General features: G+C 38.0%; 1 protein-coding gene across 4 annotated transcripts in view; it reads right to left on the bottom strand.

Moving 5' to 3' along the window:
• The window catches only part of LOC126210653 (zinc finger protein 501-like), a 401685-nt gene extending 387340 nt beyond the window's left edge, over nt 1-14345 (bottom strand). For all 4 annotated transcript variants that reach the window (XM_049939982.1, XM_049939983.1, XM_049939985.1 and 1 more), the window contains exons 1-2: nt 14147-14345; nt 2097-2159 (exon numbers count right to left, since the gene is read on the bottom strand). In XM_049939982.1, the coding sequence (XP_049795939.1) occupies nt 2097-2159; nt 14147-14149 (66 nt within the window). In that variant the 5' untranslated portion in view covers nt 14150-14345. The remainder of the gene's footprint in view (nt 1-2096; nt 2160-14146) is intronic.

The raw sequence follows: 14345 nt of genomic DNA, 5'->3' as shown, positions 1-14345 counted from the left end.
ACCCCTCCCTGGGCCTGGCCTGTACCAGGCGGTACAAGCGAACCCTACCTGTCGACCTGGGGCTGGGAATTACACGTTACCCAGTCACCTTTTACGTGTCAGACGCTTCATGAGGGCACAGGGAGGAAGAAGAAAAAGAGGATCCTCATATGCCAAAGTGGAGGAATGAGAGGAGAAGGGAAACAAGGAAAGGAAATGGGAGCTAAAAAGAAAGTTGAGACTGTTCGCAGGTCAGCGACAGACTGCACAACATTCCCAATAATACCCCAAGGGAGTGGAAAAAGAATAGCAAGAGGATAGACATGCAGCACGGAAGGGAAAAAGTGCTTTAAAGGCTGGGGCCCTATGGTAGCCAAGCACGAATCCGGCGAAGAGTGGCAAGCCCCCTGGGGGAATAAACGTTCTTGATTACCTCTGCAGAGCAGTATGTCATGCAATTTGTCTCACGCACCATACTTAGCTGTGAGTTAATGAGTTCTGATGGTGGTTGCAAGTGTGATTTAACACCACAGAAGCTCTGAAAGGGGTCAAAAGGAGTATTTCAGGCATTTTGAATTCTCATAATCATCCTGAATGGGTTGATAAAAATGTGCAAGTAAGCGCAGAAAGATGAAATAAATATTATTTCACAATCAACAAAAAAATTTTTATTGTAAATAAATTATTTGGGCTTATGTGCTACAGAGATTAAATGGGTAGTGTTACACAGATTTTCTTATTAATGTATTGTCTACCCTACTGGAGTATGTGCCACATAGGCAAAGCCTACAGGTGTGGTTCATGCAAAGGGCTCACCAGTACATTTTTGCAGCAGTGCATTTGAACATCTGGTGCTGAATTTTCGGGACTGCTGGACTGGTCAGGGAGGGCCCCCCTCCCCCCAGACTTTATCTCCTTGTTTTCCAGACTTTTAGACACTTGCAATCATTATTCAGTAACATTCCAGCCAACAACGATAAGCCTACAGTACAGTGTCTTCAATATGGGCCAGCATGCACACCAACAATCAGGTCAGCTTCAAAGAAATTGTGATTTCTAATGCTGGAGGGAAAAAGGATGCACTGTTACAAAAAGTCATCCCACGGAGGCATTCCTTCAAACAAGTGATCTGATCTCACAAAGTATGTATTTCCAGAACCACGTTCAATACAGTTGTTTCTTTGTTTGTACGAGTACTACCATCACTACACTTTTCTCTGTTTTTAACAGTTTTTCCAGACACAAGCAACTTGCCCACATACATGGTTCTACAGAACACATACATCATAAATAAATTAATTATAGTGGATTAAGACTTTCAAATATTCTGAATAAGGCAGCTCTGACTCTTTCATGTTTGTCAAATTTTTCTGGGGAGGGAATTTATGAAACATATTAGTTTTGTCATTACAATTTGACAAAACAAGAGAATGGAGAAATCAGAAAAAAGAGGCGCAAACATTATCTAAACAACACACCAAGCAAGCACAATAATGCAAAAACTGTCAAATGTTGATTGCCCACGAAATGTACAAAATGTAGCTTTGTTGAATCCACATCTTAAGTGAGGCACTTTAAAGGGCCATTATTCCAAAAGTATAGGCACATATTTATGGCTTTCAGACTTAAAATGACAACACAGAAAAATGTTATAACTTCAAGTTGAACAAATATATTTCAAGGAATACGCAATACATGAAAGTCACAGATCAAGTAAACAGAGTAAGACGTGTGTACACTATAACAGTCAAATCATAATTGAGGCCAAGTCTAGCGGCCGCTGGCTGGCTGGCCACTTAGGTGGCGCTGCTGCTGCATGGCTGGCAGACAGCGCCGCATGTAGAGGATGCACATAACTGCGCGGCGGCACCTTGAAAGATCGGTGAGTCACAACAAAAAACAGTCAGATTTTTATCATCTCATTACAAAAAAATGAGATGCAATGATGTTGGCTCACAGGAGCCAAAACAAGTCTGGGTGACAAAAGATCTTAAGATGGCAGATAATTTATTCTTCCTCCTTTCTTGATAAAGGAGCTGCTGTTTTCCAACTGTTATTTTTGAGATACTCCCCAAATTATAACAAACAACATAATAGTTCATATTAATAATACTTACTGGCTCCTGTTTGACGGTAACCCCATCACAGGCAGAACTAGTATGTTGTTCAGGGGCAGTCTCCTGTAAGAAAAACACAACTGAAGGCAAACTACAAAGAACAAACTGAGAATAAAGCATAAACTAGAAAATAAGGTACAAAGTTCTGTATCTGTAGGCTGGGAAATTCTTGCCTCCTTTAATAGTTATTTATTTTCTTGTTTATTTGTTTATTTATTTTGCTGAACTTCAACAAATTTATAACTCTTGGATGGAAGTTGACAATTAAGCCAGTCTTTAACGGTTCTGTATCTATGTAGATTCAGTCAATAGGAGACTTGAGATTCTGTATGCCAGAATCTAATTATCTTTTTTTAAAAAAAAATTGCCCTTGGATATAATATAGGACAGGAAAATGGAATTTTTTCAGAAATTCAAATTGAAATGAAAGGAATATCTCATTAGCCACTCATTCTATAAACTATTTATTTATTGTTTGTTGCAGCAAATCATTTTTAGGGCACTGTCTGCAAATATGATATACAACAAGCCAGGTTAACGTAAGTAATTTATAATTACAGTACATACTGAGACTACATGATCAACAAAATGAGAGTAAATAATAAGATAAAGCAACACATTTAACACATAATTATACAAGTAACAATACTTGATACATCTGGCTTACTTATAGTGCTGTTTCACAGGTTCAGAGACAGAGGACAGTAGAAGCAATTGTCAAGCAAGAACTGTTTCAACTACATTTAAATGTATTTAATGTTGGTATGCATTTTAAGCAAGAATTGTTATATAACTCCAGTATGACATATACCTCTTTTACATTAATTTGTATTTCGTCCTGGAAAATGTTGTTAGCACTGTATTTTGGGACTCATCACACTGAGCTAAAGCTTTTAGCATGCAAAAGCATGTAATATGACTCATTTGTGGTGTAAATCCAAGAACATCGTGTAGAAACATGTTCAAAGAACTTTACATTATAACCACTGCTTCTCAGTATATTTATTCCTTAATGAATTTGGTTGCAAGTAATATAACTCTCTGTTTCCAACCAACACTCAATATATAGTGTCAATACTAGGAATAAGAACACTCTACATAAAGACCTAAATTCACTTACCATGGTCCAGAAAAGGGTCCAATATTTCGGAACACACATTTTCAATAAATTGCCAGCAACCATAAAAAACTTGGTTTCAGATAAAGAGCAGTTTAAACAGAGTTTGAAAGACTTTTTGATAGACAACTCCTTCTACTCTATAGATGAATGTCTTAACAGGGACTAGCTTAAGTAAAAATGACTGTTGGATTTCAGTTTCGACAACACTTGGTCACAACAGTCAAGATTAGGTATTAGTGAATGATAAATTTATTACAAGGACATAACTATGTTTCATTCTGATAAGAGTGTAAATTCTGTAAATATTAGCACGACTGGTTTACTGTAATGTATTCACCTATTTTGACAATCTCGTGGCAAATGATCAGGGTAGTGAGTATTATATTCTGATGTTTTATAGTTTTTTTTATTTTATACTTTCTAATTTGTTCCATACTCACAAGAATCATCTCATTTTTTGGGTCTATGGAACAAAAACTTAATCTAATCCATGAAACCAAGTTCAACAGATGTACCCTATCATAATATGCCATCAAATGTCCTCTATTCTTGAAGAGTAATTGGTACAACCATAGCACCACAATATAATTAGTAGGTGAACAATCCTGTGTTGTATATATAGAGAAGCTGTAGGTTATTGAAAATAAAAAAATGTTCTCTTAATAATGCAAGATACTAGTTTGCAGCTTTTTTAAAAAAATACAGTAATGGTAACTATCTTCAAATAATAGCAAAAGCTAGTTAAATTCATATTACATTTTAAAATATTTATCTTTTTCAGAAATGCTTTTGTTGTTTCTGCAGTTTTGTATTTTATGTCTTGCACATCGTCACTTTTCATCTACAACTTTTAGTGTCTTATTTCCCAGTCTAATGTTGTTTGAGGGACTTACAATATATCAAGGTTAAAGGGGGGGGGGGGGGGGGGACCTTAACTCAGCTGCTAATTTTGTATACTAAAGTTTTCTGATCCCAAAAGTAAGCAATATGAATTATTTGTTGTGTGAACTCACAAACAACCTGCAGAGGACTGTTTAAGGAACTGGAGATACTGACTACTGCTTCCCAATGTATTTTATTCCTTAGTGAAATTTGTCATTAAAAATGTCTTTTCTTTTTTTTTTTTCAAACTAATAGCTCAATGTATGGAATCAATAATAGAAATAAGAATGATGTTCACAAAGATTTAAAGTCACTTACTTTGTTTCAGAAATGTGTCCATTATTCAGCAATACGCATTTTCAAATTTTCAATAACATGCTAGCAGCCATAAAAAGTTTAACTAATAATAAAGTTCTATCTCAGAAGACTCTAAAGAATTCATTGGTGGCCAACTCCTTCAACTCCATTGATGAATTTCTTAGCACAACTGATTTATGCGCGCACATCATTAATAATATCACATAATGCGAATATTGTAAAGGAATACTGAAATCAGAACTGTGTAATTGTTTTTTTGCTTTACTACTCTCAATTTCTGTGTCTCCCATGACTGTCTAGGCACTTATATGTCAGCAGTGTACTATGATGTCTTACTCACAGTACTCTACCTACCACTATGTGGTCTGCAGTCAGTAGTGTGGTTTGAGTCATGTTGTAGGCTATGTTAGTTTTTGTCATGTTTGTGTCTTGTTGTGCAGTACTGTCAACCCTGGGTACGTGTCATGGTGTTTTACCTTCTTCCAAATGTCGATTCACTTATGGGTTTACTATTGTACTGTTTGTACATATAAATGGTGCAGTACATTTACATTTTCTCTCCTCCATCACTTGTTAGCAATGGAAGCCTACTACTCTGCAAGTGAAATGGCGGATGTGATATTCTGCTAGTGTTTAGCAAATGGACATAGCCTGGGAGCCAGTGTCCTCTATGCTGAAAAACACCCACAGTGCAGAGTGCCCTCTGGTAAGCTGTTTAGCAGACATTTCCAGTGTCTGAGGGACACAGGTACCCTTGTACCTTGGGAGAGTGACGGTAGAAGATCCCACACAGTCTGTATACCTGACATGATGGAGCATGTTCTACGCTCAGTGGAAGAAACCCCTGAGACCAATGTGTGACAATTAGTAGCAGCAGAAGGATTGTCTCACTCTCTTATCTAGGAGGGGGGCTACTTCATGAACAACTTGTGTACCCATATCATCTACAGTGCATTCAAACCATAAGGTCACAGGATCATCATGGCAGGCAGTGATTCTGTCAACGGCTGTTGCAGAAGTGTGCTGCAGATCCATTGTTCGTATCAAGGATTTTTTTTAGCAGTAAGGCAGGGTTCACAAGAAATGGTGTTATGAATTCAGGGAAGAGGACAGCAACATTGATTTTCAATCAATGTATCGGCAGTTGTACTTGTCGACAGATTAATAGGGTCATCATGGTATCACAAAGGTTAATTGGGGTGCATTATCTGAACATTCTCATTAATATATTGCCTACCTTGCTGGGAGCTGTGCCATTGCAGCAACGAACAAAAATGTGGTTCATGCACGATGGCACATCAGCACACTTTTCATTGCAATGTGCGTGAACATTCGGCGCAGACATTTCAAGACCACTGGATTGGTCACAGGGGGTGCGGGTTGGGGGAACACCTTGGCCTGCTCATTTCCCAGACCTCAATCCCCTAGACTTTTGGTTACAGGGACACTTGAAGGAATTGGCCTATACCACGCCAATCAATAATGTGCGGGCACTTCAGGCTCAGGTCTTCAACACGTGCCACATATACTTTAAAGGGTACATCATTCCTTACACCGGAGGGCAGAGAGGTGCATTGTCATAAATGGATGCAAAATTGAATACCTCCCATAAGCACGTGTTTATTGCAGAAAGTATACATTTCTGGAACCACACTCACTGGACTTATCTAAAAAAGTATGCATTTCCAGACCCATGTTCACTGGACTTACTTTTCTTGTTTCGATGAGTACTACCTCCTCTCAAAGTATTCAAAAAATTATATATTAAAAAAACAGTGTTCGGTCAGCTGTTTAAAATAAAATCACTGGTCCTCTAAATGATTTTGTTCAGAGCTAAATGTTTCAAATTCATCCTTCAGATATGAAACTACTGCCTCTGTATTTAGTTTACTGAACAAGTTAATCTTTCTACAGACTGTGATACAAGCTTATGCACAGAAAGCATCACATCAGTCAGATCTATTTATTACCAGTAGTTCTATCTAACACACTGCCATCATAGTGCGCTTCTGAGTGATACTTTTCAGAGTGAGCAATTGGTATTGTTTCGGCATAGTCCATATCAATTCAGGAAGGCTAGGTAAAAATCTTATCTTCATAGTCTCAGATGTTATTGAATTTAGCACATGTTAAAATGAAGGAATAAGTAAGCAACACATATTTTTTTTGTTTACACCAAAAAAATTTCTGCTCCAAGATACAGCCCTCCAAAGATGACATTGTGCATATCATTTTGAAGATGCGAATTCTGGAAAATGCTGTATCTCTGGAACAGTTCTAGATATTTTGTTGGGCTTTCTTTTATTTGAAAGATAACTGCTTTATGATTACAAAGAAATCTTCTATTTGGACTTATCTGTCAAAGTTCTTTTACTATAGCATAGTGAATGTTTTTTTTATAATTTATGGAAAAAATTTCTTTTTTTCAAAAATGCCAATCCATAAAATTTTGATTTTTTTCTGTTGATTAGTGCCATATAGTTCTACATTCCCTTAAAAGGATAGCTTCCACTTTTAGGTTGAACAGGTTTTATAAACTATTGAAATTTTTGCCATACAAAAAACCTGTTTTATTACCACATTATCACATAACAGGCTTATAAAAATCAAAACCTAGCTTTATTTTAAATGGTTCCAAAATGTATATGAAAAATCCAAAAATTTAAAGGTTTCAATTTATACAACTTCTGTGCATTCTGTTTTGTACTTAAATTAGCCAGTCAATGAACTAAAAATGTGTTCCACTGCTTTAGTATCTTCTTTTGATATAGAGTGATGCCTTCCTGTTGAACCAATAGGAACTGGTGCACTTACAATCTTCAAAACACTGTGAGCAGGAAGTGAGCACTGATGGCATTGTTGCTGTCCTTCACCTGGAATCCTGTATCCAGCAGCTGGTCCATGTGGAAGCATGAAGTTCACTACAGTTTCGTTGAACTCATAACTAGTGTCTATAATCTCTGCAATTCATCAGTTATAGACATACACACAAACCACAAACATCCCCCTTCTCTGGTTGTGAATCTCAACATTATCCTGCTGTTCCTGATGTGTTGGATGCACGAACAAAATTTCTTCTTTCTTGCTCTTTAAAGGGCATGCAGTATGTGTTAGCCCTCCACTTTGAGTCCAAAAATGTGTCTTCTGCATTCCTTTCACGGGAGTAGTTTGTTTGGACAATTCTTCTTTTTTCTGCTCATGAAATTCTTCAATTTCCTCTTTGAACAAAAGAATGAGGGCTTTAGATGGATAAGATTTCACAACTCTCGTAAAATCCTCAGCACTCTGAATTGCAGCTGTATTTGGTCTGCAAAGATTATGTTTTATAGCATGGTGCTTCAACAGGCCTCCTACACCATCACAAGGCCCCTTTCTGGGACCAGTAGCACTGTATACCCAGTCAGTTGGCACAAGCAACTTACTCAATTCAAACAACTGGTACTGATTTTTAAAATGACTAGGAGCACCATCAGAAATGATGATGATCTTCTCTGTCCCTGTTTGCAGGTCAAGAATTCTGTGCATTGCTAGCAAAGCATGTGCTGAGTCATGTCGTGTGTCATCACTTACAACTACAACACTTGTGGTCTTGTTTTGAAAATATGTCCCTCCTGTAAAAACTGAAACCTGGTCATTACTCCAATGTTACCATTGTACTTCTTCTGGAAGAATTACAGACCAGTTCTCAGCAACATCACAGTGAAGCAATAAACACAGTTCTTTAGCCTGTACACACCTTTTCACTTCTGCAATGTGTTGTTGTTGCAATTTCTTCAGATGCTGGTGTGTTACTGCTTTCACTGACCATTCACCAAGTTCATCAATGAAACTGTCAAAGGCAACAGTTTTCTTAATTAGTTTATTTTCCTCCCATGTTGCATATGTTATTTCTGCAGAGATATATGCTACGTCTTCCAGGCTAACTGTCCATAAAGACAGTCCTCCCTTTCCAGCAGAAGTAATCATTCTCATCGTCTCCAATATGGAGCCTATGACATCATTACTTAAACACAACAACAAACACAAAAGCACATACAAAAACAAGAAACACGTTCCCTCCAAAAATATAATCAAACTAACGGGATCAGCACAGGAAATTGGTGATTTTTGTGTGGGGACAAACTAAATACAAACACATACAGACACACACCACGACCACAAACTACACCAAATTAATAACATAAAAACAACACAAAATTCCCACATTCCGCTACACTCACAATATCCGCAGGAATCGGTCACTTCCCTTCACTTACATAGTTCACCACAATTGTTGATACCACAAAATAAAATCCAACAACACCCAAAAATTATAATCAGACCGCAACTATCGATACCACAAAAACAACAACTTCCCTTGACATATATAGGTCAACTACAACTGACGATACCAAAACACAGAGCAATGACGACACATTGGAATCGGACACTACCCTTGACCTATATAGGTCAACTACAACAAACGATACCAAAAAATTGGAATCGGATACTTGCCTAAGGTACATAAATCAACCACAAGTGATGATACCAAAACATCAAACACCAACACCTGCGATAAATAAACACGCACACGCACACACACACACACACACACACACACACACAAAACAAACTCCCAATCCACCCACAATCTACCAACCCCAACCCCAACAGCCAACAGCCAACAGCCTCCAACCCTACCCCCCCCCCAGCCCCCGCCCCCCAAAAAATAAACAAAACTCTATCACACACTACACACACACTACAACTCAAAAACAACATAATCACAAAACAACCTCCACCTACCCAACCCACCTACATCCACAAACATTACCAACAACCCCCCCCCCCAATACACACACACATATGCAAAACCTCCTTAACTAACCACATATAGCCTATAGATTTTACTAACAGCCATCAAAAAAATGTGAAAAATGAATTGCTCTCCAGGGATGCTCTTTCGCCAGCGATACTCATCTAAATGAGATTGCAGGTTAGAAGAGCGCCTCTTCCCCCTCCCTATGACTGATTTAACTGCCCCCCCCCCCCAAAAGAAAAAACCTTCTATTGTATTAGTATGTGCCCCAGTCTCGTAATTCTTGTATTCTGAACTACGATTGACAACTAAATGGTCATAACCCCCCTTCCCCAACCTCCTATAAGACGAAAAAGCATCTGAAACTACTGCACTCCCCTCCTCTATACACTCTTCAATTAATCCCACAAGTTCCCTCTTCATATGCCCATACAAAACCCTGAAAACACCATCTACCTATCCAACCTCAAAATAACGGCCCGCCACATCCTAAACCAACCGGAGACTTACCCTCCCGTATTTTCTCTTTCCGAACTGTGACTCATCTACCTCGAACACCACCCCGGCCCACCCAACTTACCCCTGCACTTCACTATTCATAACATACTTCCCTACAAAAAGAAAACCAATCTAAGACAGTCCTATCACTCACACCAGTTTCATGATTGCAAAAACTGATGGAGGATCTATAACAAAAATAATAAGTCATCAAAACTCTCTCTCTCATGGCCAACCTAGACTTATCGAACCAGGTACGGCACCTAATGGACCGCCAAAGGTTATCCCCTCCGCACCGCCACATGTAACAGTCCCTGATCCGAGATGCCGAAACAGTGGCCAACCGCATATTCTCTTTACAGACACTGCACTTGACTATTTTGGCCACCAGTCCAAACTTCTGCAAAACTTTAATGAGGCACATCATGTCGTCCCCCATCTCAGCCCACAACTGTGAACTGTTAATTTCACTGCCATATCCATACCTAACAAAAGAAGCCACAAAATAAATTAAATGCCTTTCCACACGACAAACAGCAAACCAATACCACCAATCGACACCGCAATCTCATAAACAAAAACAATTCCAATTGTAAAACTCACTGAAACCAATTTCCGTTCTCCAATCATAGTCAACATAAATTAACCCACACTATGACCAACAGCGCTCAAATGGACCCAATACAACACGTAACATGTGGACCACACACACACACACACACACACACACACACACACACACACACACACACACACACCACCACCACCACCATCACCAGAGGACACCACCAACCACAACAAGACGAAATCAACAAACTCAAACTAAACTCCATGCTGTAACACAACAAGATGACATCGACAAACACAAACAACTCATAAACTAAACTCCATGCCATCATGACGTCAGATACCACAAAGCCCTATGTCACAGGTCAAAGCTGATGGGTGGGATCGGACGCCTCCATTGAATCCTTTTACAAACCTCACATTTCTTGATTTGTCTACCATGTACTTTGATACTGATGGAACGTGATTCAAAATTGTTTTCTTTGAAAATGTCTCCAGAATAATAGTTAAAACTTGCATCTTTTCACTGTAGGATGCACAATATTCAACAGCTGAATTGATATTTCTTCTGTAGTTAATTGATTCAGGGTATTTAATTCTTCCTCTATTGATGCAAAATCTGCATCATCTGCACTTTGTTCTGATACTATCACTGTTGTTATTCTGTCAAAACATTTAGAATCAAAAAAGTCATAACTGGAAACATCTTCACTTTGAAACAGAGACTTCAAATGAGAACACTTATTTCCAACCTGAACAAAGTCTGTTTTTTTTTTATTGTCTTATATATCACTCTTTTAAAGATATGCATTATAGTCAGCACACTTCACTCTCCTGTGGCTCCAGTCAGAAGACACGTCCTTTTCACAAAACACACTGCAACTGTGTCAACTGGCAAATTTCTCACGAAAACTCGGAACTCACTGGATGGCCTCAGATATCTTAGAAGTCTCTTCAGTAAACAAATTAGCACTGAACAACTGCAATACAGAAACTTGCAATAAACAACCATGACCAAGAAACTACAGTAAAGTGTGAGAAATATCTGCAATAATGAAAGTGATAAGAAGTAACTGCAACAAAGACAATAGAAATAAACATTGTAACAAAGAAATTAGTAAGAAGCAACTTCAGTGAAGATGTACATTACCCTTGAAAGTTATGAAAAAAAAAGAAAAGAAAAGAAAAGAAAAGAAAAGAGAGAGAGAGAGATTAAAAAAACTGTCCAACTTAAAACTTTAAAGTGGAAGCTCTCCTTTACAGAGAATATAGTACTACATGGTGCTAATAAACAGAAAAAAATTATGTAAATAAAATAATTCAACAGGCAACAGTAAAAGAACTTTGGCAGATATTTCAAAACGAAGGATATCATTGAAATCATAAAGCAATTATCTTTCAAATAAAAGAAACTCTAACAAAATATCTACACAGATATACAGCATTTTAAAACTTTTTCTGAAATGTGCATCTTCAAAATGGTGTTCACAGTGCTATCTTTGGAGGCCTGTATCTCGGAGCAGGAATTTTTTTGAAGGGAACTAAAAAATACATGTTTCTTGCTTACTCCTGAATTTTAACATATGCTAAATTCAATAATATTTGAGACTATGGAGATAATCCCCCTGCCTGAAGTGATATTGATTATGCATTCCGCAGGATGTCTCCTCAACATACCACATACTAAACTGTAATTACCGGTATCCCAATCAACTGTTGTATGATTAAAGTCTCCTCTGATGTGACCATATGATTGGAGAACATATCTGTCTAATAGTGGTTCTTCCAAAAAAGTCTTTGTTTACAAATGAGGTTGAATCTGGCGGTTGATAGACGGTCTCAATCTTATATTGATGGCCACCATTGATACTATGTATTGTCTACACAATCTCACTAGGATCTTCAATTTCTATTTCAATGGACTTCAGCTTTTTGTCTACTGTGACAAATATAAACATCTTAGTTTCTCATTAGCCTATCCTTGCAATATACACATATACGAGCTCCACTCCTCTTTACAGCTGCTTCAAACATTGGGACTTTGATGCAATGCATGGCAGTTGATCACTTGGATTTCAACTGTTTCATCTATGCAGGCCACCTCTTTGAACTTTAAATTAATACTTATGGGCCTCATACAGCTATTGTTAATTGGTCTGGATCAGGAGTTGCTGAACCAGAAAAACCACAGCCAGTCATCTCGTTAGCAGCCTTTGACTTATAGTGCACCCCTGAGCCATTTAAGAGTGCCATAAAGTTCTCAACCCTCTAGTTAAAGCCTGTCAAGTCACAGCGTAGCATGTCACAGAGTCATTCAAGTCTCTGGTTCAAGCCTTCTGACCAGGGAGCTAGACTGAGTTCTAGGGACAATGCTGCAGATTGTGAGCTTCAATAAATCCCTGTGAGCAAGGGTGGCCCTCTCAACCTTTTATACCATCTGTGGCAATGATCCAACTGTGATCCTGGAGCCCATATAACAGGCATCATTTGTTCTACCATGTGGTAGTACATTCTGCAACTCATTGCACCTTGTTCCCTCAAAGAAGCTCTTTGCTAAACCATTACCTTGTTGAATGAGACAGACTGCACATGGGGATCCTTCACAACCCATATGCTATTTCACCGAGGGATAGAATCATCCACAGCATGTTCTAATTGCCGATAATGAACAGACTACTTATCATTTCACACATGTACTCTTGACACAGCAGCCCTTTCAAAAGGTGAAGTTTGACACGCAGGTTTATTTTCAGTGGGAGGTAACACCTTAGATTCATTGATACAGGGAGGGGGCATATTTTGCCAGCACCTTCCTCCCATGCACAGGCATAGTCCCCAAATCAATCACTAACTAGCATTTTGATCATATCAACAAGGAGCAGTGTGCACTCATTTTCTGGATAGGAGACACTACCTAATGGATATGATAATACTTTAGATACCTTTCCTAGTTCATCCAACACACCTATTCATAGCATTGTGCTCATAATATCACAAAGGACACCATTCTTAGTACAGCTGAATTGCTTATTTCAATATTTACTCATTATTATATACAGTCCTACAAATCTGTCTAATGAAGATTACAGTGACAGACTGAGCTGTAGTGCACCCTTGGATCTTGGTTGGATTGAGAAGTGATAGACCTAATCCAATTTTAAGCTTCCAAATTAAACAAATGTGATATTATAAAAACACAGCTAATATACAGTGAAAACTCAAGTTTATATAGTCGTCTTGTGGTGCTTTCTTTTTACTGTTAGGGTCTGTCATTGGTTTAGCAATAAATATAGGATATTTCGAAGATTTTGCCTTGAGCAAAACAATTTGTTTTTCTCTTGTACCACTACCAGTGAAAATCCCAACCAACAAATAAGAAATGAGGACAACCCAGTCGTGAAATATCGGATATACTGCATAAGAAGTGATCTTAACAGCGGAATGTGCAGTTCAATAAAATAGGAGGGAACTCACTGATGATGGTGTAACATCATTCATATTAGTGAAGAGGAAATAAACAAGAAATTGGATTTTGGTCAATATAGAATTTTCCTAACATATTTGAAGTCTACAGAAAGTGGCTATAATTTGTTTCGTTAATACAATGTTCAATGTTTCACCAAGAACCCATAGTCGAATCAATTATTTTGGTTAGCTTTCTGAAATCCACTTTTGCCATCCAGCTAGATAAACTCCCAAAACTATGGTACGGTTTAATATAATATCGATACAATGTTCAGTGAATTTTATTCGTGTTATATTTTACATAATATTATATACAACCTGTCCTACGGAAAGCAAAAGTTAGTGAATTATTGCCTCCTTGAGTGAAATATATGCGATAGTTGTCGTTACGGTAACACTAACCATTTCCACTGTAATTGAATCCCTTCAGGTAATTTCGTTCCACATGTAACTTATGTTTCACAAATGCAAGCCGAAACTTGATCACAATTCCGGCCCACAGCGCACTACCGGTAGTGTCTTTGTTTATTTATTTGTGTTCAGCATATTTACTAGTTTACGATTTTGACAGCATCGACAGAATAGAAACGTGTACTATCTT

Source organism: Schistocerca nitens, chromosome 10 (assembly GCF_023898315.1).
Source record: "Schistocerca nitens isolate TAMUIC-IGC-003100 chromosome 10, iqSchNite1.1, whole genome shotgun sequence".
Classification (NCBI taxonomy): domain Eukaryota; kingdom Metazoa; phylum Arthropoda; class Insecta; order Orthoptera; family Acrididae; genus Schistocerca; species Schistocerca nitens.
This window is presented reverse-complemented; position numbering and strand designations above follow the sequence as displayed.